Source organism: Hoplias malabaricus, chromosome 13 (genome assembly GCF_029633855.1).
Source record: "Hoplias malabaricus isolate fHopMal1 chromosome 13, fHopMal1.hap1, whole genome shotgun sequence".
NCBI classification, from domain to species: Eukaryota; Metazoa; Chordata; class Actinopteri; order Characiformes; family Erythrinidae; genus Hoplias; species Hoplias malabaricus.
Genome location: NC_089812.1, coordinates 5189432 through 5216748, shown reverse-complemented (window position 1 = coordinate 5216748; position 27317 = coordinate 5189432). Strand labels below are relative to the sequence as shown.

The 27317-nt window shown below is 41.6% G+C and overlaps 1 protein-coding gene across 4 annotated transcripts in view; it reads right to left on the bottom strand.

Moving 5' to 3' along the window:
- cep112 (centrosomal protein 112) overlaps positions 1-27317 on the bottom strand; it is a 191343-nt gene that overhangs the window by 121177 nt on the left and 42849 nt on the right. For all 4 annotated transcript variants that reach the window (XM_066641756.1, XM_066641758.1, XM_066641755.1 and 1 more), the window contains 6 exons: positions 19281-19367; positions 13793-13892; positions 11498-11616; positions 10661-10804; positions 1892-2046; positions 491-620 (listed from right to left, as the gene is read on the bottom strand). In XM_066641756.1, coding sequence (XP_066497853.1) covers positions 491-620; positions 1892-2046; positions 10661-10804; positions 11498-11616; positions 13793-13892; positions 19281-19367 — 735 coding nt within the window. The remainder of the gene's footprint in view (positions 1-490; positions 621-1891; positions 2047-10660; positions 10805-11497; positions 11617-13792; positions 13893-19280; positions 19368-27317) is intronic.

Sequence of the window (27317 nt, the reverse complement as noted above, 5' to 3'; positions counted from 1 at the left end):
TAAAGAGAATAACAACTGTTGCTAATTGTTTTTATTCACTCTGTCTGTATTCATTTTTATTTACTCTGTCTGTAAAGCAGTTAGCATTGCGTCTCCTATGGAGCAGGAATAGAGCAACATCCTCATCTCGGTTTGTGCTTTTCAACGTTTAGAGTCTCTCTCTAAAACCAGCATACCAGACCGAGACGGTTTGACCTTTCCTTCATTTACAGACACTGGGGCTTTGTAAACACATTAGACCAGTGTTGAACACCTGGAGAGGTAGCAAATGGTGAGGAAACTGCTTCTGAATTTTATGAAAAGGGTTTTTGGTTACAGTCATGAACACTGCCTTTAAAATAGCTGTATTCTATAACTGTAAGAACTGTCTATAAACAGTAGCAATAGAAATATTGAAATGTACAGGATGGTGAGATAATAAAGCATAATAATACATTCATTTATATAAAGCAAAATGTCTAGACAAAGTGTGTTTGTGTTTGAGCGACACCTTTGCTGCGGAGAGAGCGTGCTCCTTTTGGAAGTGGCTGATGTCTGTGTCGTGTTTGGCATGAAGTTTCTGCAGCGTCTCCTCGTGCTGCTCACTCTGCAGCTCCTTCTCTCTCAGCAGAGAAACATTCCTGAAGTCACATGCAAAAGTTTGGGCACGCGGTTGCTTTTAGGTGAAAGAATGACAACACACTTCTGTGGATTTCAACATACAATTATGTTCCTGCAGCATGCAACATATTGAGAAAAGTACGTTTTGCACTAAGGAAAGTAAAAGACAACACAGACGACCTCAGCACTTGAGTGAATTGTTCTAAAACTAAACCATTTAGCCTCAGTGTGTATTTTTAATCTTTGTTTGACTACATTTTCTAGGCCACTGTACTGTTTGTATGAAGTTCACTTCCCACATGTGCAGATATCACAGGCTGGGTTTAAAATCACTGTGGATGCAAAGGGCTTTCTGTGGGATCCAGGGGCTTGTAACCACAGGGACGAAATGGTAAAATATGCAGTAGTTTAAATTGTTGGTCTAACACAGTTTTGGAGAAAGCTGCTCTATCATAATTCATAGTGAGTTCAGATGGAGGAGAACACAACCAAAATAAAGAGAGATCCACTGGTTAAGAACCTATAACTTACTGCCGGTAATAGACATAAAGTGATAATACTTTGGAAAAGTCATTTTGGGCTAAACGTCCAGTTGTTGACAATAACCGATCATGAAACCATGTCATCAGCACAACTGTAGTCGCACTATGTAAATGCAGCATTTTGGTGTCTGTGGATGGACAATAAAAGTGGCAAGATGTTCATTTCTGACAGATACTCAAACCTCTGTGGGACCAGAACAAGCAGAGAACCTTTTGTTTAAAAAAACAGCAACTCAAACACAAAAGATGACTTTGTATTTTGGAAAAGTCTTGGTGAGGGTAACGGTCCCATCTGTTCATACAGCTGAGAAACTGTGACATTTCGCGGGTCAAACCTTGGTCTAAAAGGTTACTGGAGAGAACCTAGGACCAAAAAGGTCGTCAGTTTGAGACCCCTCAACCTGCAGGAAAATTGGGGGCAGGGGGATGAGTCCAAGGCTGAGGTGCCCTTCAGCAAAGGGCCTAACCCCCAAGTGCTACCCAGGAGCAAGAGGTGGCTGCCCGCTGCTCTGTGTGTGCATCCACTCCCTCCAATGAGTTGTGTGTGTGTTCACTGCCATGGATGGGTTAAATTCAGAGGTCAAATTTCAATGCAAATTTAACCTGGATTTTTCAATATTCATTTTCAATTTCCATGACCTTATTATGACAAATTTCATGCCAGGACTCTGTGCTTTTTACAGCTACCCAATGGCCCTCGTAACTGTAGCCTCTATCTGTTTGTAGCTAAACGGCAGTGGTGTTAGTACCTGCGGTTGGCCTCCTGTAACTCGGCACTGATAGCAGCAATATGGATCTCTAACTCGGCCTTCTCCTGGGTGACTTTCTGCCTGAGCAGGTTTCCATTCTCCACCTCCACTGAAAGCTGCTTTACCTTCGCCTCCAGCTCCAGCACGGTCCGCTCCTGCAAATAAAGAATGGAGAGAATAGAAGGCCATCGTCTACCTGACCTAACAAACTGTACAAAGCAACCACAGCAACATTCAGAATACACACAGGTGCAAGACAGGCATGTGTCTATCAAAACAGGCTTTGTATTTAGAATGGCTAAGAGCTGAGGTAAAAGTTATACCCTTTAGGACTATCTGTTCATTCAAACTTTGTTTTGGATCAGACCCTTAGAACCACAACTTTATGGATGGTAACACCACAGACATGGTTCTTTGGTGCAGTCCACAGAAGCCTCAACCACCTCATGAAAGGGAATTCTTGCGTAGATGTGATAGTGTGAGTAGAATGTTTCAGCAAAAGTAAGTTTGAACTGAAGCCAAGGAGGGTTATGGTGCTCCCCAGCCTTTTCACAGCTCCTCCAGCCAAGTAGGCCCAGCTCTAGTTCACCCTCCCCCTCTCATGCGGCCTTCAAAGTGCTCTGCCGAGGTGAGAGCTGATCTGAGAGCAGCTTTTAAGCTTCCGTCCAATGGATCAGTGCCGCCTTTGTTGTGCAGCACATCTTAACATGGTGCAACCTCCTGAGAAACCTTGGGAGGGGAAAAGTAAGTCGAAATAATAATAATAATAAAAAAAAGTTATCTTAAGCATGTGTGCCTCTTTACATGACGCTGGTCTTGTGGTCAATTTCTGAGATTATGTTCAGTTTTATGATGCAAGAAATCCTTGTCAGTTCCAGTTCAGTGTCGTAGTGGGTCCTGAGCCTACCTGCAATCACTGGGCGCATGGTGGGAGCAGTCCTTCACAAGGCGACACACACTCACAACTACAGACACTTTTGAGTCTCCAATCCACCTACCAACGTGTGTTTTCGGAGCGTGGGAGGAAACCAGAGCACCCGGAGGAAACCCACGCAGACACAGGGAGAACACACCACACTCCTCACAGACAGTCACCCGGAGGAAACCCACGCAGACACAGGGAGAACACACCACACTCCTCACAGACAGTCACCCGGAGGAAACCCACGCAGACACAGGGAGAACACACCACACTCCTCACAGACAGTCGCCTGGAGGAAACCCACGCAGACACAGGGAGAACACACCACACTCCTCACAGACAGTCAACCAGAAGAAACCCACACAGACACAGGGAGAACACACCACACTCCTCACAGACAGTCACCCGGAGCGGGACTGGGCAGGGTTGTCAGCATGGTCTCTACACACTGCAGCAGGAAATGAAGATAAGTAGAACAGCACATACTTGAGGCTACACTCCACCTTAAATGGTTCAGAACTATCAGATGTGCAGCAGTAGCGGACTCCACAATGTAGTTGCTGCATCATTTAAGATGGAAAGCAAAATTGGAGGCTTGTTCTGTGGCCCACTGTGTGGTTTCTGTTACAGGTATTTATTTGGGGTCTTTGGGGTTGTGCATCTAGCACTGTGTGATGTCTTTTACTCTTTTATGATTTGACACATAGACACATTGCTAGATACTTTCTGTCCTCTGTTTAAATTGTAGGACTAGGACCAGTTCAGACTTGAGACGGTGATGAGTTTACTTCAGGTCAAAACCAAAAAAAAATATCAAACGTGTGATTTGTTTCGTGGCAAAAAAACGCAGTCAGAGGCCCTGGCTCACTAGACACACATTTGGCCCAACTGAATATCGGGGATAAAATCAGGCTAAAGGTCATATAGTGTATCTTCAGCTTTAGATATTTGCCCAGTTACTGCTTTAATCTTCAATAGTCCTTAGTAAAAACAATGGCTAGAAAACATGCGTGGAGGCCAGACCAAAAAGCTATCAAAGAATTAATTTTCACACTCTCTCTCTCTCTCTCTCTCGTTCTTAATGGAAGCCACTGTCCCCCTTGCATGGCAGCTGGAATGCAGGTTGATATACGTGATGACAGCCTATTGATTTAAGATACACAGCTCAGCTGATGAAAGTGGCCTGTGCTGAAAGGAGATGATTCATGGACAGTGCAAAATGAGCCTTTTGTTGGCGCCCAGCGTGAAACGTGGCACGAGCTAAAAATGACAAGTTTAGACCGTGATGCGTGCTGGCAATTAATGTAGAGTCCTTGCCCTTGATAACACAGACGAGACAATAACACCGCTGGCTGGTGGGCAGCCTTGCCTTTACAGCTCTAAGTTAATGCCTTACAGTGAATGGTGCAGTTATGCTCCACTCTTTCCAAATATTAGCTACTAAACATTTATTTTGTCACAGTTCAACAAAAAAATAAATCACACTGTGCATCTTTCTTCTGATTATTCTCTGAGTTTAAAAGGGGAAAAACTCAGCCGCCCTAATGCCCAACCTCTACCCGTTACATGAGCAGGATTCACACAATTAAACCCCCTCCAATCACACAATTTTCAGGATATTCAGGAAATGTTCTATCTTCATGTCATGCAGCAAATCATTGTACCAAAGTATAGTTAAAAGGAATACATTTATAGCTGGTGCAATTCATTCTGTAGAAAACAGCAAGTGTCAGCTACTTTTTGAAAATAACCAACTGAAAATATAAAAATCCAATTCCCTCCCTGTAGCCCTTCTACCAAAGCCACTCCCCTGAAATTTCACTCATTAGCTCATTAGCTCATCACACAAATTAGCTCATTTCACTGGCGCTTTTCCAACAATATGGGCATGTAAGGACACCAACGAAAGGTGTTCAAGAGCCTCTGTAACATGGAGGTAAACAGGGTGAGGACACTCACTTCGCCTGTTTTAGTTGGTGTTAGTTAACGTTAGCTTGACTCGCTAAATTCGGTGGCTCAGATTATACTCGGCTACGTAGCTGCATTACGGAGGTTTATAGTGTCGGAGGAATTCGAGTTCGACTTCGATCACATTTACAAGAATAACGGTACCTCTACATTTGAGTTTAGCTTATTGCTAGACTATTGTCATGAATAATGTTGGTTATTTAGCTAGATACTGTCATAACAGTCAGTCGTAACGGTGTTTTACCGCGGCGTTGTTCAGCTGTTGTCCACCAGTGACGTCACGGTTGCGTTCGAGAATTTCCGTAGCGAGCTCGGGTTTTTCCGTCAATTTAATAAAATTGTCAGTTTTAAAGCAAATTAAGCTGCTATTTTCATTTTAATTCATACTTATATCTGTCAGTAACTACAATAATGTGAAATATTCATGGAGGTCCATTAAACGGTGCTTAGCCTTTAACATACCAAGTTTTTATTAAGCATCAGAGACTTTCTCTGCCATTCTTGAGTAACTAACTCACTAGTTATGAGTCATGTGAAGGATTCCACACAAATGCAAATAAGTACATGTACAGACTGCAGAGTGTAGGAATGTGGGCAAGTACTTAGACAGGTAGGTAAACAGGTAAGCAAAAGACGATTTTATGTTTCTGTGATGATGTCTGCACAGAGCCTATACCGTTGTGAGCATTTATACTTCTGCGTTGGTGTCTGCGTCACTCTGCAGTTACACCACCACACCACTAGGACTGGATCTCAAACATCTTCCTCTATTTAGAGGGAGGAAGACGCTGTTTGGGAAAGAGCATAGTTTACATGAGGCGCCAGGAAAGAAACAAATACAAAGTGTCACATTTTTCCCGCGTGGTCCTGCTTCTCATTGAGTTATTTTTTATTTCCCAGTTTCCTTTGTCATTTTTATTCGTCCCTGATGTTCACACCGTGTCTGAGGAAATCTCTGGCTGTGAATGTGCTGCTGTCTGTGTCTCTGTGTGAAGGAGAGGAGTTCATGTTCCTGTACTTCTTCCGTTAAATTTAAACAACGTCTGTTCGACTACTGACCAATCACAGTCTGTGGTCTGCTTCCACGCGACGTGTAGTTACATTTCTGGAGAGGTTCGCGTCGGGCTACACGTACGTTTGACGCAGGAGTATAAGTTGGGCTTAAGTCATCAAATAATTTCATTAGGGTGGGTGTTTTACAGTCCAGCTGTTGCCACAGATAACATTTTTCTTTTTTCATTATCAGTGCATGTGAGTTACTGATTGTATTCTTGAGGTAATGAGTATTTCAAACACGGCCCTAGAATAAATCACCTGTGTAATGTTTTGGAATGACCTTTTTCAAAGTCCTGATCTTCAACCAATCAAAATATTTTGGAAGGACCTGAAGCAAGCAGCTGTGTGTGAGGAAACCCAGTAACGTAACAGAACCGATGCTAAAGTTCTTCCAAGCCGATGTGCGGGACTGATCCAGACTCACTGGAAACGTTTATTTACGAGCTGGTGATATTTGTTCAGTTGTTTTCTCTTCGTGTACATTTAGCACTTGGAAATCTGATGATGCAGAACCATAAAACATTAACACAATTTGGAAGAAAACATGTATCACTGTTATTAAGGGCTGCATTTGTTTTCTATGAATTGCTCCACATACACATTTATACAGTGGAACCTGTACTTACGAACTTGATCCGTTCCGTGACCCGGTTCGTAAGTGGAGAAGTTCGTTTCTCAAGTCAATTTTCCCCATTTAAAATAATGGAAAAGCAATTAATGTGTTCCAGCCCCCGCCCTGAAAGTCACCCTTTTTACACTGATATATGTTTACAACACTCTCAAATTAGTAAAAAAATACATGTAGCATTACTAAAAATAAAAGAGAAATACAGTGGTAACAGTAATAAACGACTGGCTGGAGGAGTAGCACAGGCACTGGCTGTATGACGGGAGGTGGGGGGTGGGTGGAATAACGGAGAGTAGGCGGTGAATGTGGGGAGACGAAGCGTAGATACGGCTTAACTTTCGATGTCTGCTATTTACACTAATGCTAAATTGCTAAAGCTAATGGGCGCGCTGGGAGACTCGCCTATTGGGGTCAGTGGCCATTTCCAGCCGCCGGCTCAGCGGAGGCTCGGGTTCGTTTCTAGAGTCATGGTTCGTTGGTGGAGGCAAAAAAATATTCAAATGCCCAGTTTGTATCTTGGAAAGTTCGTTAGTAGAGGATCCACTGTATTTACATTTTACATTTATGGCATTTTGGCAGATGCTCTTATCCTAAGTGATAAGTTACTGGACTTACAGATAGGCCAGTGCCGAGTTAGGAGTCTTGCCCAAGGAATCTTATTGGTGTAGCACAGACTTGTTGCCCAGACCTGGAATCAAACCCAGTTCTCTCACATGTGTTTTACCAGAGGATCACGTTTGCTAATAGGTTTAAATGGGTAAAGAACTTTAAGGCAGAGTGATGGAGTATTAAACCTTTAAAATGGTTCTTCACACACACATTTCTTAAACAAACACGGTTCTTTATGGAACCAAAATAGGTTCTTCTATGGCATTGTTCATACAACCCTTTGTAGCACCTTTATTTTTAAGAGTGCAGCTATTACTGTTCAGTTCATTTTTCTTGCTTTGTGTTTTTACAAAAAGTGGTGCATGTGAAAACTAGAATTTATTGTGAAACTCAGATACAAATATAATTATAAATAAGTACATAAATACCCTAATTATAAACAAGTTCCACATTTTTGCCCTGACCAACACTATTTGGCATAAATAATAATCAAAAGTAATACTAACTTCCTGATTGTAAATTGTTTAAATGTGTAATTTGGAGAGAATGAACACCCTGGCCCTCTGCCGTTGCACGTCAAGAGCAGGAAGTATATTTGCTCTATTTTGGAAAAGCATGTAGCAATTTAAAATGCCTTTTCTCAGCATACCAATGACAGACACATAGAGGGGGGGACAGTTTGAGGAATTCTCCTTGAGGGGAATCTGCACCTGACCTGATAAGCAGCTTTAATAAATGACTACGTGGTTTGATGACTTTTATGAGTAAAGTGTGATGACAGAAACGTTTATTAGTGCCCCGTTCAGTTCTCACCTTTCTTCCCTCGTCAACACAGACACCGCTCTGTGGTATGACTTCAACTCTTTTGAACTCATTAACCTCAATTTAGTTGCGAGTGTGAGGCAACTATATTTAGGCTTTCTTTCTGTGGCTGTGTCCAAACTCAGAATATGTCGGTAAATGCATATCAACGTCTGGCCCTGTGAATATTCACAGTTCCAGGAAAATAGCAGGCTGAACTCAATGGAGCCTCTGCCATTGCTAGTCTGGGCTCAGCACTGCGGAAACTGCACTATGTACCTTATGGAGGAGGGCAAGAAAACACCCCCCCCCCCCATTTTCTGGACAGTGCTGTAAAAGTTAACTACACACTTCATAAGTGTGGCTCAGACAGAACTCTAGTAACGTGATCACAATTCCTGTTAAATTCGGCCTAATTCAAGAAGAAAGTTTTCTGCTACCTGTTTGAAAAGACCCACAGAGATATCCTCAGCAGTAAATCTTTGGGAAAACAAAGGAAACTGTTTTATTAATGGCCTGTGTATGTTGCTATGTGAGGAGACCGTTCCAAGACTACTACAAAAAGCGCTTACAAGCGTTCCAAGAAGCGCTACCAAAAACATGAAAAAAGTGGAAAATAATGGTCCTGAGTTATCGAAACAAAGAGGTAGTTTCTAAAGAAGCTCATTTACTCCACTCATGTCTACAGCAAAATGCATGCATTTTAAATCTACCTCAAAAATCAAATCTATACTTCAGTGTCAGATATGAGTAAATAAATCAACTGTGATTAATTGTGATTAATAACACAAAGCATGAAATGAATTAACACTGAACGGTTTGAATCTTTCCACAACCACAGATTCCAAATGTTACACATGTATTGCCTTTGCAAGCTCTCGGTGCAGGCCCATATCCTTTAAAAAGTGGCTTATGTTTCGCTTGTTAGGACACCGTATGAAATATGGCTAATGCGACATTGCGTCCGGCACGTAGCTTTGATGATCTGCCTTTCCTTGTGTGTGAAAAATGGGGACAGTACCAGAACATGGCACACAAAGGAATGATGAAAGAAGGCAAGGCAAACAAAGGCTTTCAAAGGCTGTAGGATTGAGACATCAAACAGAACCAGGGCACAGCACACACCCGCTCACCTCACTAACATACTGACAACGGCCGAGCATGAGGACTACAAGACAAAGAGGTGTGTGTGCATGGGCTGTGAGTATGTTTGTATGTGTGTGCGTGTGTGTGTGAATGGAGGTGTGTGTGTGGGGGGGGTTGTGAAGGTCAGCCTAAACCAACAGAATGGAAGAACCTAATTTCCAACGACAGAAGGCCCTTTCATCCGAGTCTCTGCCTAAAAACGCACGGTGTTTAATTATTAAAGAAGGGCCTTTGCTCTGCTGTGCTCCTAGAGCTTTTGAAGCTTCTTAAAATTCGGCCTCGCTGACAGACAGCGGCTGGCCCACCTGAACCTTTACCTGGGTAACAACAGTCGCATGCTAATTTGTAAATGCACAACACCTCATTAAGTGCCACTCTTCTCTTTCTTCTCCATAGCGCGTGACCAACATGAACATAGCTAAGTGTTGTGTCTGGGACGTGCCAAGCCTGTGTGGAGGAACTAACAGCAGCCACAACCAACTGTGAATCGTGGCCATTCCAATTGATAAAATATGGCCAATCTGAACTGAGCGTGATCTCTCTGTAGAGCACTGGTTGTTCCATATCAGTTCTGTCCCTAGCTGTAGACTGCTGATAGCAATACAACACAATATCATCACAAAGCAATCGGCCAAAACAGTGCCAAGGACAGCATACTAGAGCCAAAAGAGCCATACACCTCACACAAACTACAGATAACTGCTACTCACGGATGTAAACAAAGAGTCTGAGAGGTCTACCTTCACCAAGGCTGGTAATATCCAAAAACATACACGTGCTATGAGCAAATTTCATGCAACTTCAGACATCAAGAAGTAGTGGTGTTAGTGTATTTCATGGGCTCATTTAACCTCCCACGTATCACGCCTTTCCACCAACGTAGAACACGCTCTGTTCTGGTTCACAAACCTAACTTGGAACCGTTTACATAGGTTCCGGAACCCGAAATGCTCATATGCAGCAGGAACCAAAGAACGGACCGTGAGGACATCTGTGGGCGTGTCTACTTACAGGAGCAAGGAGCGATGGCGACCCACCAAGAGCGTAGCTGATGACGTATTTTCGGTTCTCTGGAATGCACCAAGGTTCTTATAAACCCAAACGGAACCAGTTAAAGAACCAGAGTTCTTTTGGTCAAAAAGCTCTTATTGTGTGTTTTAAGTGTTAATTTGTAGTATTTGTGTGTAGCTAATTTGACTGTAAAATAATTATAATAGATTCCGTAAAAATGACACCTTGTGCTCCATCAGTTGACTGCTGTTGTGGATGTTTTGGGCTAGGGCTAAACATTCATGTAAATTACATTGATCAAATGAATGCTGCTTCTCACTGATGAGCTTTTAATGTACTGCGAAGAATCTCAGGAGTCCAACATGCTGCAATATAATCACTGTAGTGATATTTTACCCCGAATGAGGCAGAACAACAGAAGGCTGTGTTCCAGCCACTTTAAGACACCTGTGAGCACCTCAGGGACATTCACGAGGTTAGAAGAGAGGACGAGAGGCACCACGAAGCATAGTGTGATGCAAAATCGTCTTGACATTCAACAGCGATGGAAAAACAAACTTTCTACAGAGAACCTTCTGTACTGAGATGCTTCTGTGCGGTGCTTTGAGCAACATCAGCTTTCACTCACAGTGGCCTGGGCCTGGCTGCCGTACTCTGCCTCCATCTTGGTGAGCCTCTGCTTGGTGTCCTCCAGCAGCTCCTGGATGTTGTCTGTGTGCTTTTTCTGCAGCGCAAACTTCTCTTGCTCCATTTGGGTCACGGCTGCGTGTAACTGCCCAAAGAGACAATCATACCAGTCACTGGGGTGTTTTCTTCATCCAAAAATATCAAACATAAACTTAAAAGCTATATGTTTAAGAGTATATAGAGTATATTTAAATACTACATCCTCTGTATCCTCCCATTTTGTCATAGGCCTTGCCTGTACGATTTGTATGAAACCCACAAACCGCATTGAAAATCTACCGTCGTAAAAGAACCCTGCCACTCTCTCTCTACCTGCACACAAATTCCCACCCACTCCCTGCCCAATACAAATGTATTCCTTCAACTTTCCTCCTCAGACTGTTTTGAACTGCTGGCTTAAGGCCGCCAGGAGTCCAGAACCTACAGCAGGGGGCCTATAGTTTGCCTGTAAGGGAATAAGTGATCTTGATATGTGGAAATAACACAGAGAATGCTTTAAGAAGCCTGGAGCAAGAAAGACTTCAATTGCAAACTTGTGCACAAAGGCAAAGGCAACTGAGGAGAAGCTGGAGAATGTATGTGATGCTTTTTTTTTTTCTTCTCCCTTCACAATAAACACACAGCTACTAAGAACTCGGAAAGGACTGCTTTTCTTCTCCCTCAAACTCAAAGGGAGTGCTAGGGCTGTGTAAAGTCTCTGGGCGCACTGTGTTCAAAAGCTCTCCTCCACAGGCTTTGGCTGGCCGCTGGAAATCGAAGGCGTTCAGGCCTTCAGTACCTTCTTCTCCCATTCGTTTTTGAGGGAGTCGGCACTTTGATCCGACATTTTCTTTAGCTCGGCGATCTGCTTCTCTTTGCTCTGGCGGATGACCTGGGACTCACGCAGCAGACTTTGAACTGCAGGGGAGAGATGGAGAAAGAGAGTGAGGGTGTGTGTGTGTGTGAGAGAGAGAGACAGAGAGAAAGCTAGAGACACACAGTGAGAGAAAGAAACACTGAGACAGTGAGAGAGACAGGGTGAGAGAGAGAGAGAGAGACAATGAGAGAAAGAAACACTGAGACAGTGAGAGAGACACGGTGAGAGAGAGAGAGAGAGAGAGAGAGAGAGAGAGAGAGAAAGCTAGAGAGACACAATGAGAGAAAGAAACACTGAGACAGTGGGAGAGACAGGGGGAGAGATAGAGAGAGAGAAAGCTAGAGAGACACAGTGAGAGAAAGAAACACTGAGACAGTGGGAGAGACAGGGTGAGAGAGAGAGAGAGAGAGAAAGCTAGAGAGACACAGTGAGAGAAAGAAACACTGAGACAGTGAGAGAGAGAGAGACGGTGAGAGAGAGAGAGAGAGAGAGAGAGAAAGAAGGTGAGATTGAGAGAGTGAGAGAGAGAAAGCTAGAGACACACAGTGAGAGAAAGAAACACTAAGACAGTGAGAGAGACAGGGTGAGAGAGAGAGAGAGAAAGCTAGAGAGACACAGTGAGAGAAAAAAACACTGAGACAGTGAGAGAGACGGTGAGAGAGAGAGAGAGAGAGAGAGAGAGAAAGAAGGTGAGATTGAGAGAGTGAGAGTGAGTGAGAGAGAGAGACAGAGAGAAAGCTAGAGACACACAGTGAGAGAAAGAAACACTGAGACAGTGAGAGAGAGAGAGAGACAGACAGTGAGAGCGACATGGTGAGAAAGAGAGAGAGAGAGAGTGAGTGAGAGAGAGAGACATTAGATTATAACTTGATTCATTTCACTATAATTTACATAAACAACATTTGGCAGATGTTCTTATCTACAGTGACCTACAGACATACCCACCACGAAAAGCAATAACACACAGTGTAATTTGTGGACCTGGATCACCTACCAGCCCACAAACTGTGAAACAACATTCTGAGCAGTCAGGCAAAATGGGTTAAAAAGAGTCATTCTGATTTTGCTCTGCTTCTGAAGTTGTTTTAGAGATTTAGAGATTAGAGAAATAAGAGAATCAAGCAAAAACAGCTAAAAAGACTTCATACTGTGGAGCTTGATCCTTGTGGTATTTTGACCACATATCACAGACATTTCAGTACATCCCAGGGGTCCGCATTAACTTGTGAAAACGAAGTATTATATATATATATATATATATATATATATCTTCTTCATCGCTTCAACATCTAAGCGATGTTAAGATCAATGCATCCCTGGTTCCCTTCACTTTTGCTACATTCAAGCTAAGTTCCCCTTTAAAGAACATGGACAGTGGTCAATGTTCAGAGAGTTTCATTTCTTAAACTACTGGGTCATTGTTTCCCATCATTCAGAGCTATAAACAGTACAGCGTCCAAGAGACTTACTACTGATAATGACATCGTTCTGCTAAACTGGGGTTAAATTAGCTACTTAAGTAATAAAAACAATAAGCAACTCATAGTAAATGGGTCTTCGTGTAATTGACATCTTAAAAACTTTACAGAACAGTAATGCAACCTACATCTCTGCCAACTTTTCCCTGCACGACATCTCCGCAGATTAGGATACAGATCTCAGATCAGCCAAATGGAACTCGAGTGAAAGAGGCTTGCCACAGAGTAAAACCTGCGACCCCTACGTGTTCACGTCGACCCCTACTTTCATGTGGTCAGCTATTATTAGTTGCATTACCAACCGTTCATAGGTGATTGATCACATATGAATGAAACAATCATGACTGGGCAAGGACTGCTTGAATCTACTGCAATCTGCGTTGAAGCATTGGTTCACTACGTAGTCATAGCAACAAATGTGTGAGCAATGCTAGTTCTTGTTTCAGCATGGATATAGCCAAGAGAGTTTAGTCAACATCTTTTTATGAAGTCAATATTCTTCTTTCCCACCAGTAGATTTACAGTATAAAGACGGTAGTGATTTACCGAATGTTTACCGATATATCAGCCGAGTCCTAAGACAAGAAGAAAAATATACATTCAATTTTCTCCAAATTACAGCTAATTTTCAGCTAGGTGAAGCTATTCTGTGTGGAGTTTCAGAGTCACAGATATCACTGTGTATTGAGAGAAAGGCTTTAAGATTTTGTTTCAAAGGGACCCTGATCTAGCACCTCACCTTTTTTCTCCAGTGTCCTCACTGCTTCTTCAGCCTCCTTCTGCTTGGCCCGATACATGCGCTTCAGTTCTTCGATCTCTCCGTTCTTTCGGCCTAAAATCTGCAAGACACGGTTTCGAAAGCCTGGTCATAGCCTTTGAAATCTGCTCTGTATTTAGTGATTTTGTGCATCGCTCATTTGCTTCCTTGTTGTTCTTACTGGGGTCACGGTAGGCCAGCTGGAAGAGAACTTTAAACCCCAAACCCAAGGCCTTCTTGCCATTTGAGTGCATGTCTATGACAGAATATTCCAGGCCTCGTAGCCTAATCTAGTCTCTCAGACAGTTCTGTGGGAAGCAGGGGTTGAGTCGCTACAACCCGCTGGCTGTAGATTACAAACGCTAACGTTCTTATTCGGGACGATAACCAAAAAGGGGCTTGACTTTTTTCTCCAGCGAGCAGTGGAATTTGTAGCTTTGAAGCAGCTGATCAAAAGACTGGTGTGTGTCTGCGCTTGTGCAATGGGGACAGGGGGAGAGAACGATCCCACTTTTTGGCCCCTTCACCCTACCACGGGCTTTCTGTAAGTGCCTTAACTGTAACAACGGGGAAAGCTGGAAGCAGAGGATGACGAACTCTTCTGATTCCCACATTTATTCTCTGTGGGGCAGATCAGCAAAGGGCCACTCCACTATCCAAATCCACACCCCTCTCCTGACATGAGATAGATATAGTGAAGAAAAATGAGAAAACGGACAGGGAGTATTGTAAAATAGATACACAAATACTGTATTTCATAATTTACTTTCCACTGAATTGTCTAATACAGTTGTTCTGAAATGTAAATGAGAGAATGAGAAAATGAGAAAAAAAGAGCCTCTGTCATCGCTCCTCCAGTCTCAACACTGCAGAAAATGTACTATGTAACTTGTGGAGGAAGGTAGAAAACCACACACTCCACTCGACTGTTAATTTCAGGACAGTGAAGTAAAAATGAATTGCACTCTGCTACTAAATTTTTTAACATTTTATTTTCATTTTTTTTGCTAATGTAAGCCTCTTGTATTATTACTGTAGCACAGTATCAGTACTGTATCAGATGAAGCCATCTCACTCGGCCAGTTGCAAAACTACATTTCACTCAAATTATCACTGTCCACCATCAGAACTTCAGACGCCTTTCTGATTCTGCAGGGTTTGGGGGGTGGGGGGTAGTATGGGGGCTATGAACAAAGTCAAAACGAACTGCAACAGGTGTCTCTGACTTTTGGCCTTTTCCCTCAACTCCTGGAGACCTCTAGTGCCGACTGCTTTTTATGCTTCTCAAGTCCCCATAGGACAGGTTCTGCAAGTCTTCAACAATCTGCCCATTGTGTGACACGCTGCAGAGCTGCTGTTATTGTTTCACAGATGGAGAGCGGCCCTTTGATGAGACGCAGGAATCTGAAGCTCCTTTGCGGAGGAGGGAGTGCAGCATAGCCCTTATTTAACTCGCTCCAAACAAACAGCAGATCAGCCTGGGGCCTTGCTCCATGCTGGCGGGCCTGGCTGCTTACGTGCTTGGTCAGTGTGACTTGGGATGTGTGAGATAAGATGCTTGTGCTGGCTGGAGTGCAGAGGAGGGGGACAAGAGTTAGCATCACATTATAAAAAAAAAAAAAGTGGTTTATCTGAGGCGGCAGAAACGGGGGCGGTCTTTGATGGGCTGAATCCCTGCAGGTTGCACATGGGGACCTGAGTGGGAGTTCAAAGGCAGGCGGCCAGTGTCCCAGCTGTACTGGCTGTTGGTGCCGTGACCCTAATTCCATGTCTCACCAAGAAGGAGCCGGCAGAGATCAACGCCCGGCGGGACACTGGGGTGAACGGGGCGTGCGGACAGGGGACACCCACTGGCTGAGTCTCACCAGGGCTGGACGGAGCTTTCAGATGGACAGCATCTGCATGTTTTCTGTGCTGTTTTGTAGTGTTTAGAAATTCCTTGCACCAAAGCAAAGATGCACCTGAGCAAATATTGACATCCTCCCTAAGCAGGCTTTGATAAAGGGGACGCACATGTGGATCTAAAGAATCTTCGAGCCTCTCGCATGCACACTGACACAAACACCGCGCACAAGAAAGGACGACGTCTTTAACGGTTATGATCCTAATACAAGCAACACTGAGATTAATTACTGCTCAGTATCCATCAAGAGCTATTGAGGTTCCTATACAAAGCCCATAGTGGGGAGGGGGGAAAACTGACCAAAATAGTCTTCAAAGGGCTTTGCCAGTAATAAGAGGAAGCTGCAATGGAGCTCCTAATATGAGATGTGCTTTGTTGGGTCCAGGCTTCATACCCTTTTCTCTCTCATGTATCCTAATAAAAGAGGGTGTTAGCTGAAGAGAGAGTGGACAAGAGCGCAGGGGAGGGGAGTACATTTCAGAGAGCCACTTTGTCCTTGAAACACTGGTGACTTCTGATATATATATAAAAAAAAAAAAAAAAAAAAAAAAAAAAAAAAAAAAAACACACACAAAAAAAGGCCTCCCCTAAAAGTTATTATTATTTTGTCCCTCTGGGGAAAAAAGTCATGGCGCCCATCAGAGGATTATTTGTCCTGCTTTTTGTCCATCAGAAGTGCACTCTGTTGCTAAGCTCGTCATCCTGCCAGCCGACCCCGCTGCCAGAGATGAAAGCCGCCGGACGAGAGGGGAGGAGGGGGATGGGAGGGGGGGTAGGAGGGTAAAGAGAAGTTCATGGAACATTTAGGGACACATACAATTTTCCCATCGCCTTCTTAAAGAATGCATTTCAGTCACACACAGGAAAGTCATAACAGAGGAAAAGGGGACGGGAGCCCAGAGAGCAGGGTCGGATAAGCGAGGCCCGGCTGGGAGAAGTGCTGCTTTTAGGGACTGCCATTTCAAGCTTTTAGGGCATCTCTGACATGAAGAGATGCCAAGCTGCCACTGTCTCTCTGTTTACAAGGGGAAGCAGACTTTGAAACAAATATTTACTGGCACACGGTCAGCGTAATTATAGATACTGACACGATATCTAAGTGGATCATATTTATTGACGGCCAAGAGACGGCATATGGTAAAGGCAGTTATTGGGTCAACATCAGCAAAAAATGCTGGATTGAGTGTGAGAGAAAGGAGTTAATCTGATTCAATTCTGTAAGTAGCCTTTCCTGAAATAGCATTCCCTGATATATTGTGATTACTGCTGTTAGCTGTGTGTTTCTTCCAACGGAAAAGTAGAATGTCTGAGTAATTAGAGCATAATCGCCTAGTCTTATATCTCAAATTAAGTGCTTCATTGTGAAGCTTAATTTTAACACACTGGATCCGCACTGACGATAGACAACTTTTCAAGTAAAATCTGATTTACGCAACAAGCATTCATTCATTTTACAGCTTTATTGTTCATTAAGTATATCTTATGACTCAGAACGCATTAATACCAGAACTAGCCTCAGCAGATAAAGGGTTAAAGAAAAATATTATCAATGGAGAGATGATTGGACAGCCGTGCAAACCAATAAGTTCAACTGAAACGTAATGTAACTAAAGGAATACAATGTAAGAATGGGCTTTTTGTTTTTGCTCCTTAGCTCCCCCTACCTGCCGCTAAGTGTAAGCACTGTCGTAAAATTTCACGTGAAAAAGCGACCAGAGGAAAGCACTTATCACCAGAAGCAATGTCTGGGGAAAGTTAGCAGCTGTAAACCCTGGCTCACTGTACAGTAACTTGAAAAAACCTGATTATACTTATATTTACAGAGCCAGTGCCGTTGTGAGCATTTATACTTCTACGTTGGTGTCTGTGACGCTCAGCAATTACACAACCACACCACTAGGAGCTGAATCTGAAACGCCTTCCTTTACACTCTGGAGTACACTATGTAGTGGTGTAGTAGGTTGTTGTTTGGGACAGAGCAGAGTTTACACAAGGTGTCAGGAAAGTAACTAATACAAAGCGGCAGGTTTTTCTCATGTGGTCCTGCTTCTCGTCAAGTTATTTTTTTTCCGGAAGACTTCCGGACCTCCGCATTTTTCCTTTGTTCTACATTTTTATTCGTCCCTGAAGCCCACACCGTGTCTGAGGATATCTCTGGCTGTGAAAGCTCTCTGTGAGTGGAGGAGAGGAGTTCAAGTTCCTGTACTTCTTCAGGTCTGCATAAACAATGTCTATCCGACTTCTATCCAATCACAGCGTGCGGTCTAGGCAGGCGTGACGCGTGGTTACATTTCTGGAGAGGTACACATAAGACTGCGGTGTAGGGTCGACACAGACGTATAAATTGGACTTAACACTGTCGTCAAAAACAATTAACACTAACACCGCAACACATTAAGGAAGTTACAAGTTTCTTACTTATGTCCTCAGGTCTGTTTCAGCTCACTCTACTGTGTAAATTCAGTCCAGTATTAACCCTTGTATGGCTGTCTCTCACTTGCTGGCTCTTTTATTTCCTCCTTGTTCTCTGTACTGGAAATACCAAGCTAGGTCCTTCTTGTAGCGAGGCAAATACCCATGAGATTTGTGCAGTAAATCATTACACATTTCTCGCAAGAGCCCTCCGCCATGTGATTCAGAAGTTGCTTAGTCCAGTAACCAGCAGAGGACCCGGTGTAGCAGCCACAGAGGCTCTATTCTCCCCTGTTACAGCTCTGTGGAACAGCACAATCATTTAGAAGCTGTGATTTTTAAGGTAGAAATACCACATGGTGTTCCTTTAAATATAAACATTATTAAGTTTTTTTGTTCTATCATTAATTATACACAAAATCTCTAATAATCACGGTTCCCGGAAAAAAAAATGTTTTTCCTTTTTCAGAAGTTTCAGAAATATTCACAGGTCATCTTGAGTTCACACAATGTTTGATATTTACCCACAGCACACACTATGTCTAATGAGGTTTTGATGAAGATAGATACTGATATCCACTAACGCAAGCATCTCTTTGTAGTGCATGCCACACTCTGCTGTATCAGGTATTTTCAAATTAGTTACTAGCAGTTTGCATAAACGAGCATCTCCCACGGAAAATGACTCAAATGGTGTCATAATGAATCACAACAAAATGTGCAAAATGCCTGCAGCACTTAGAGCACAATCGCAGTGGAAAACATGTTATTTATGCGGTATATTGATCCGCGGCATGTATCACACACGTGTGCCTGTCTCCAGTGACAGACAATGACCACTAAACTCATGTATTATTCAGGAGCCAGCTAATTAAAATTCACTTGGTCCCACCTTCAGATGAAAAAAAAGAAAAAAGAAAAAGAAAATCTCATGCATTTGAAGTCATTAGGAGAGCTTGGGCATGTTATGCATATTGGATTGGACATGGACGGGTTGCGATGAGCATATAATTAAGGCACATTTCCACAGTAATGACACACTCACCGAAAGGATAGGGAATGCTGAGAACTGTCACATTCTCCTGTCACACAATCTGGGGTCTACAAACAGCTCCGGCAAGCGGTAGAAGGAAGGGGAGAATATTTTTATTTTACCTTCTGGACATCAGCATCATGTTTCTGCTGGAGCTTCAGCTTCTCCTCTTGGTGTTTGGCCTCTAGGACTTTGGTCTTCATTTCTATCTGAGAAAAAAATAAATAAAATCTATGTGCCACATCTGGATATCTTGTTACACTGCTGCTTTAAACATTTAAACTGTTAAACATATCCTAACAGAAGTGGGAATCGTGACTCTTCTACGGCAGACACTGTGATGCAAGAGATGCTATATGCTAGAGATTAATGCAAAATATTATTGAGTGTTAAAATAAAGTACAGCGACTAACACAAAACCTGCTGCGTGTTGAAAAGTGTTGAACCTTACTTTCACTGTTCATCTGAAACATAAACATAATCTACAGCATTTGAGACATTTCAAATATTTGATGCTGATTATTTTTTGTCTGAAAAATTATCATTAAAAAGAAAAAGGCAACATACTTTTTAATTTAATTCACTGCAATCAGAATAGAGTCCCTACTTCAAGTGCACTCTTAAAAATAAAGGTGCTACAAAAGGTTCTGTTAGCGATGCCAGAGAAGAACCACTTTAGGTTCCTTAATGTCACCCCTCGTCCTGTCATGCCTGTTTTCCCTGCCATGTGCTCTCTCTGCACATGGCTCTGTCTGTTGTTGTCCTTGTCTCCGCCCTAGTCCCACCTTTGTTTCGCCTCCTCGTCTGTGTCTCATTTGTTACCCTGCCCTTCCATTATCTGTCTCAGGTGTGTCTTGTCTGTGTTTAGTATTTAAGTCCCCTTTCGTCACTTCCTGTGATCGGTCATTTGTTTTGTATTGTTTTGCTATGTTCCAAGTCAAAGTCGTGTCGTTTTGTGTCTTACTCTTTCCTAGTCATGTCGTTTCGTTTTATTTTGCTCTTTCCCAGTCATGTCGTGTTGTTTCTTTCTTATCCAAAGTCATGTCGTGTTGTTTCTTTCCTACTCCAAGTCATGTCGTTTTGTTTAAATTCCTAGTCTTGTTGTTTCCTCACTTCGTGTTTGCCCTCGAGTCCGTTTGTGTTTTTGTTATTTCTTTGTTTTGTTGTATTAAAGTATCGGTGTTCTAGCAAGTGCATCCACCTCCGTCAGTCCGCCCCGTTAATCCTGGCACTTAAGAACCAATTTTGCTGATATGTTTAAATTGGTAAAGAACCTTAAGACCGTGTGATGTTTTTTTTAATTTCTTAAAAACAAATTTAAATAAAATGCTTCTTTATGGAACTAAAATGGTTCTTCTATGGCATCACTCAAATAACCTTTTATAGAACCTTTATTTTTTCAGAGTATATAAGTCATTTTTAACTTTTAAGCTAACAATTAACTGTCACATAAATAACAATCGGATTGTCCTCTGTTGTATTGGTTCTATTAGAGTTCAGGCCCAAAATGCCCAGACTGCCTCATTAGCTACAGCTGGACACCCCTTGGTCCTTCCACTTACCACTTACCCTTACATTCTTTAACACAGATTCTGAATATCAGATTATAATTCACTATATAATATAAACCAGTAGTAATTTTATTCCAGAGGAGGGCTTGTTTAGTGCAAACCTTAGTGTCTACCACCTCTAACAACACAATCAGTAGACATGTTGAATCAGGAGTGTCGTATTTTAAAGCTCGATGAACTGAGCAAAACAATGAAATACTTTTTACTGCAAACAATAAATGCTCATATATTAACTACTCTAGTGCTTCACTGTCAAAACTACAAAGAATAAAGGGACATTTTTGTACACAGAGTGTAAACGTACTGCTCTGCTGGTGAACCATCAATTTTCAATATGTGCCAAAGAGCCTTTTTTTCTTTTACATAAATAAACATTTTAAAATATACAATTATAATAAAAACCTGGCGTTAAACACAAGGTGCAATGAGTCATTGTAATAAATAAATAAATAAAACGTGAAATTTTTTCCACTAATGAAGTATATCTTGGTCGATACGATATAATTCCGATATCGATATAAACAACAAAAAAGCCACAGAATAACTGTCAAGAACAAACATGAAACATGACGTCACCATCAAACATAAACCTCCTGGCTTTGTCAATATTGATAACTTCAATGCTGAACCGATGACAGCGCCCTCTAATGACCGTCAGTCAGTGACAGATGCTGTAAATAATGTGTACTGAGATATTGATAATGTGTTTAAAAATTATATCATTGTTATTTGATATTTTATATTGCGATACATATTGATATTTCATTATTGTCCAGCCCTAAGTATAACTAAGAATATTAAAGATGTAAAGGATACCATCACAGTCACTGTGTCACTATAATCACTATGTCTAAGAAACTAATAAAGGCCCTATATTGGTAAGTTTTATTACCAGTCACTAGCTTCAAGCGTCGGTGAGTGATAAAATGACACTTTCTAAGCATTCAATCCACTCTGAGCCTTCACATTTTGTTACCAGGAAACATATAGTATCTACTGACGTTACATCATTTACCTTTCTTATTTCCTCAAGTTTTAATAGAATATTCCACTTTGAGTTCAGCAAGTAAAAGTCGAACTGCAGCTCGACATGAAATATGCCAGAAACTTGTGTTTGTGTAGAAAAGCTACTGTGAGAACAAACGGACGAAAGGAGACCATCTGCTCACGGTGCCTGAGACGGTTCAGCTCAGACGGGGAAAAGGTAGACAAAGATACAAACCACCTATACAGGAACGCTACAAAGTGATGAATCGATGTTCATTAGCATTTCAATGCACTCCTTTGTTTAAAGCCAAAACTCAGTACTTCAGAGTGGAAGCTAGGTGCCCAGCTGTAGTCGTGTTTGTGAATGTTCTGCTCACGTCAATAACGGCGCTGGAGAGGAGGAGAGCATGAGAGAGAGCGGTAATTAGATTCCCCCTCACTGCTGTTCAGCTGGGCCTTTCAATGCAGCTCAATATTTCTGGGATCAAAAGTTCAACAATTTTCTGAGGCAAGTTAGAGCACGGTTCCTCCTGGGCCTTTAAGTCTGTCAAAGCGGCACATATGTGGGATTCTCTCGTGTTCACGTTTGAATTCAGGTGCTGGAAGAACCAGCACTGGGTGGGGATATTTCTGGATTCCACATGGACACAGATACACACATGTCCTTGTACTGTATCTCACAACAATACGACCGCCAGGCGTTCCTCACCTATTTTTTTTTTCTCTTGATGTACTTCAGGGGGAAGCGTACATATGTTTGATCTGGCAAGCGCAGCACTTTTGAAGAGTGCCTCCCTCGCCTCAGGCTGACCCAGGACCCTGATCTTTCAACGGACCGCCACTACTGGGTGCCTTATCAGATCTCCCCCAGGGCACAAAATGGAATCACAAGAAAGAAAGAAAGAAAGAAAGAACAAATGAAATAAAAATAAAATAAAGTGTGTGTATGTGTTGGGGAAGACACACAGATCTAGATGAAAGCTCATGCCGTCCTTTGATGATTATCTCTTTGCATTCTACACCAACCATAACGAGCACTGTTCAGTGCCAAACAAACATCGTGTTAAAGATATGAAAATACTTATAAATACTAGATGAAAACTGAGTATCAAATATATCAAAATACTCTACGAAAAACAGTTGAGAACACAGAATAAAGTCGAAAATGAAATATGGAGCTAAGAGCTGAACTCAAGCTAAAAGAAAACTCTAAAACTGTGTGAAGTCACTTTTCTTAATTTAAACAAGACACTGGTTTACAGACTGCACTAAAGCTGTTTTTGTTCATTTATCACATGTACATTTACATTAAACATAAGCTAATCCAATAATCCTAAAAGAACCTTGCACACTAGACTTTAGCTTAGTTTGTGTTTATTTTTTCAGAGACCATATGCATAAGTCACATTAATCTCAAATAAGAGCACACTTGGCTTATTTCTATCTGCAGTCCCTTGGCAAGTAATCACAGAAATAATACAGTACCAAAACAAACACAAAACATACAATACATAACACAAGATACAGTGTAATAACACAGGGCTTTTTTGAGGCCAAATACATACACCCTGTCTTAATTCTTGCTCTAATCCCTAAGAACATCCTTGACGTCTACCTTTTTATGACATTGTTAAAAGGTCAGCAAAAGAGGCAAGTGTTCTAGGCATCTGAAAGTTGAGAAGAGAACTGGGACACACTTTATTGCACAACTTCCACTGTGTGCACTGCTTAAACGTGTCGGACCATGCTGGGTTTAACATTAAAATCTTTTACTAGACGCTTGAACTTAAATGTGTAGAGAGTTGTTGATTGCCTGTCAATTCCTGTAATGCCAGCATGATCACACAAGCTGCCTGAATGTTATTTCAATGGGATGGTTGTCTGGCTTTCCATAATCCAAACCGCAATAAAGACACGCATACAAGAAGATCCCACTTTTACAATCAAGAGGTTCTTTTTCTCCATTTTTGATGCATCTTGTCGATGGTATATTTGAGGTACGTCAGGATCGCACTTCCTTTATGAAAGTGTGGTCTGATACTCAGTTCTCAAAAAGTATGCAACATTTAACTTCCAAAGGAAAATGAAAGGAACAAGACGTCTTACAGCCTCGCACACCTAAGAAGGTACATGCAAACGAAGGGTGTGATTAATGGGAGAAGACATAACACATATGTAAACTTCCTTAATTTGAAAATTATACTTGTCTTAAATCCACAATACAGTGGATCCTCTACTAACGAATTTTCCAAGATACGAACCGGGCATTTGAATATTTTTCGCCTCCACCAACGAACCATGACTCTAGAAACGAACCCGAGCCTCCTCCGAGCCGGCGGCTGGAAATCGCCACTGACCCCAATCGGCGAGTCTCCCAGCGCCCAGACTTGAGTGAGCTTTTAAGATTAGCACATTTTAGCTTTAGCAATTTAGCATTAGTGTAAATAGCAGACATCGAAATTCGTGCTAAGTTAAGCCGTATCTACGCTTCGTCTCCCCACATTCACCGCCTACTCTCCGTTATTCCACCCACCCCCCACCTCCCGTCATACAGCCAGTGCCTGTGTTACTCCTCCAGCCAGTCGTTTATTACTGTTACCACTGTATTTCTTTTTTATTTTTAGTAACGCTACATGTATTTTTTACTAATTTGAGAATGTTGTAAACATATATCAGTGCAAAAAGGGTAACTTTCGGGTGGGGGCTGGAACCCATTAATTGCTTTTCCATTATTTTAAATGGCGAAAATTGACTCGAGAAACTAACTTTTCTACTTACGAACCGGGTCACGGAACGGATCAAGTTCGTAAGTAGAGGTTCCACTGTATCTTGTATTTAAAGTTGCTTCCTTCTTCTGTAGAGTTTTAAGATCATTTACAAAGATATTATAAGATTACTTGAGTCTCTAGCACTTTTTTTGTTTGTGTCAAAGGAAATGTTCACTAAAATAGCAGATAATATTCACTGCTATGAAGAAATGTCAGAAAATGAACACAATGATATGGTAATACACTGAAATTATTTTACTTAATATATTTAAAGAAATAAAAAAAGTCATCAAGAAAAAGTGAAGTGATCTAACATATTCTTACAACAACATAAAAGTACAAATATTTGACTAGATATTGACTAGAATTAAAATGCTGTCAATTGACAAGACTTTTCTACAAAACTGATGAAAACAGCAAGAGCCCGGTGGAGATCTTAGCTCTCACTCAGGGATAAACATGTGGCACCATGATAGTGGCTCTTCACTGATTACAGGTTTGGGGGAAAGTGTCGACTGACATGTCCTCCTGCTGAGGACTTGGGTCACCTTACACTATAATCTGCCACTGTTCCTCCACATCAGATAAGATCAGATGGCCCAGTCCATTAATGAAGCATGCATGGAGGAGTCCCAAAAACAATATTTATCCTTATCTGTGTCCTTTGTAATTCTTTATCTTCTTACCCACCTTTTCTTCCCATTTCAACTTGTGCATTAGAATCCAAGAATTACTAAAAACAAATAAATGTGATACGTTCCTTCATGTCACTAGTCTAGTCAAGTCTAACTAGAACCTTTAATGTTTGTGATTTGTCGTCTTCTTCAAAAAAACACAGATGTTACGCCTGTGTGTCCTCCATATGCACCTTTTTATACGCTTCAAACAGAAGAAAAACCAGCAGGCTTGGCAACATATGTGACTAGTTTCTAAAACCAAATCCAAATCAATGATGTCTTTTTGCTCCAGTGCTCTCCTGAAGGCATTGAAACCCTTAGCCTTGACAAATAATAATAAAAAAAGAGGACTGCATAACTACTGATCAGTGAGATGGGAGAATGTTTTCTGCTTTTCCTACTTTTTTCTGCAACCTCAGGGTTGTTTTTAAATACAGCACTTTTTCTTGACACAAACAATGCAGCAATACGACTTTTACCGCACTTACACACTGGCCATTCACCTAATGTTTGTATTTGGGAAGTTCTACAGACATTTTTTTTTTTGTTTTTAACGCATACCCAGCCAAACCAGTCACTTTACTTTACTTAAAAGACTTTTACTTTAAGACTCAAGTAGGGTTTTGCAAACCTTTTGGACATGCATCTGCTTCAGTGCGTCTACTTTCAACCTGGACCCCCTTCAGAGAACTAGAGAATAATCAGCCAACAACCACATTTAACTCTTTCAATTGTAGGTACACACGAATATCTCAGTAAAGCACAACTAAATGCTCCAAAGAAATCTCTTGAATAGCTTCCTTAGTTTATTTGCGGTGTCACATTAGTTTTTACAATCTCATGACTATAACGCTCCCAAAGGCTCAGTTGGGACAGCTTGTAAATATTCTTCCCATAAGTAAATCATGCAAATCACTCCACTAAAGTGAGTACATATACCACACGTGACAAGCAAAATCCCACCAGTTAGCCCACTGTAGGTGTCAGACTTTTACATTTTTAAATTGCTTTAAAAGTTCATTTCACATAAACCTTTTTATTTTTATTTATTTATTTTGTTTTTGGAGCTGTACCTCTGCTCAGGTTGTTACTTTGGGCAACGTAAGTTTTACTAGTCGTTGTTTAATCCAACGGAAAGTCTGACTAAATCTTTCCAGCCACTTTTCAAATTCTTATCAATACAAATCTGTACTAAGAATGTACTTTGCCAGTTATTTGCTGCAACTTCCATGTTCCCACACTCACTGGCAATTTACAGGCCCAATTACCATATAGAATATAGAATAAGTGTGTGCACCCTTGGCCAAATTACACCTAACACCGTCTAATCATTCACACACAAACATCAACTCCTATCTCAGCCTTTTTATATAGATTTTTTTGCTGTGAATTTTCTATTTTCAAGGCATACTGCTTTATGGTTTATAATCTGGCTCTTTGGCATCTTGTCTACCCGTTTATTTTCCTTTTATAACCTTCACGTTTTGTTAACACTTTGAACAACTTCCTGGGAAGAACCCACATATTTTGCAACATATTTTGTGTTGGATTTCCTTCCTGAAGAAGTTCTAAAATCCTGTCCACTGTTTCATGTAACAACTGCTAGGGCCACGTATGTCTTTAATCAGTCAAGATCAACAGCTGTATGAGTTGCTTGGGGGGGGGGGGTTATCTAGAAATAAAAATAAGCAATTTACTAAATAATATAATTACGCATGCTGATGCTAAGCAAGTTTTTTGTGGCACAATTGTTTTGTGTCATACCTGTTGTGTGAACTGTACAGAACTGATCAGACTGTGGCCTATATGTAGACTTCTTCATGAATCAGCTCAGACTCCTAATTGTCTTATACTAGTGTAGCGAGGTGCTTGGCCTCCTCAAGCATGGCTGCACTAAAGCTTTTTTCACGTATGAACTCTGAAGAAACTCCATAGAATTAGGTCCACAGATTGTCCACAGTGGTCCCTTCATGCATGTAGCACACAGTGGTAGATATTGTGTCAGATGCATTCTTGCAGCTGGAAATGTTCTACATAATTTAGACATGGGGCAACGCCTGAGCAGATACTCTGGAACATTAACGGCTCTGTTCACACATGCTCACTCTGACTTTATCCAGTGTTTCTACTGGAGTGCTAGCGTTTGCATACACATA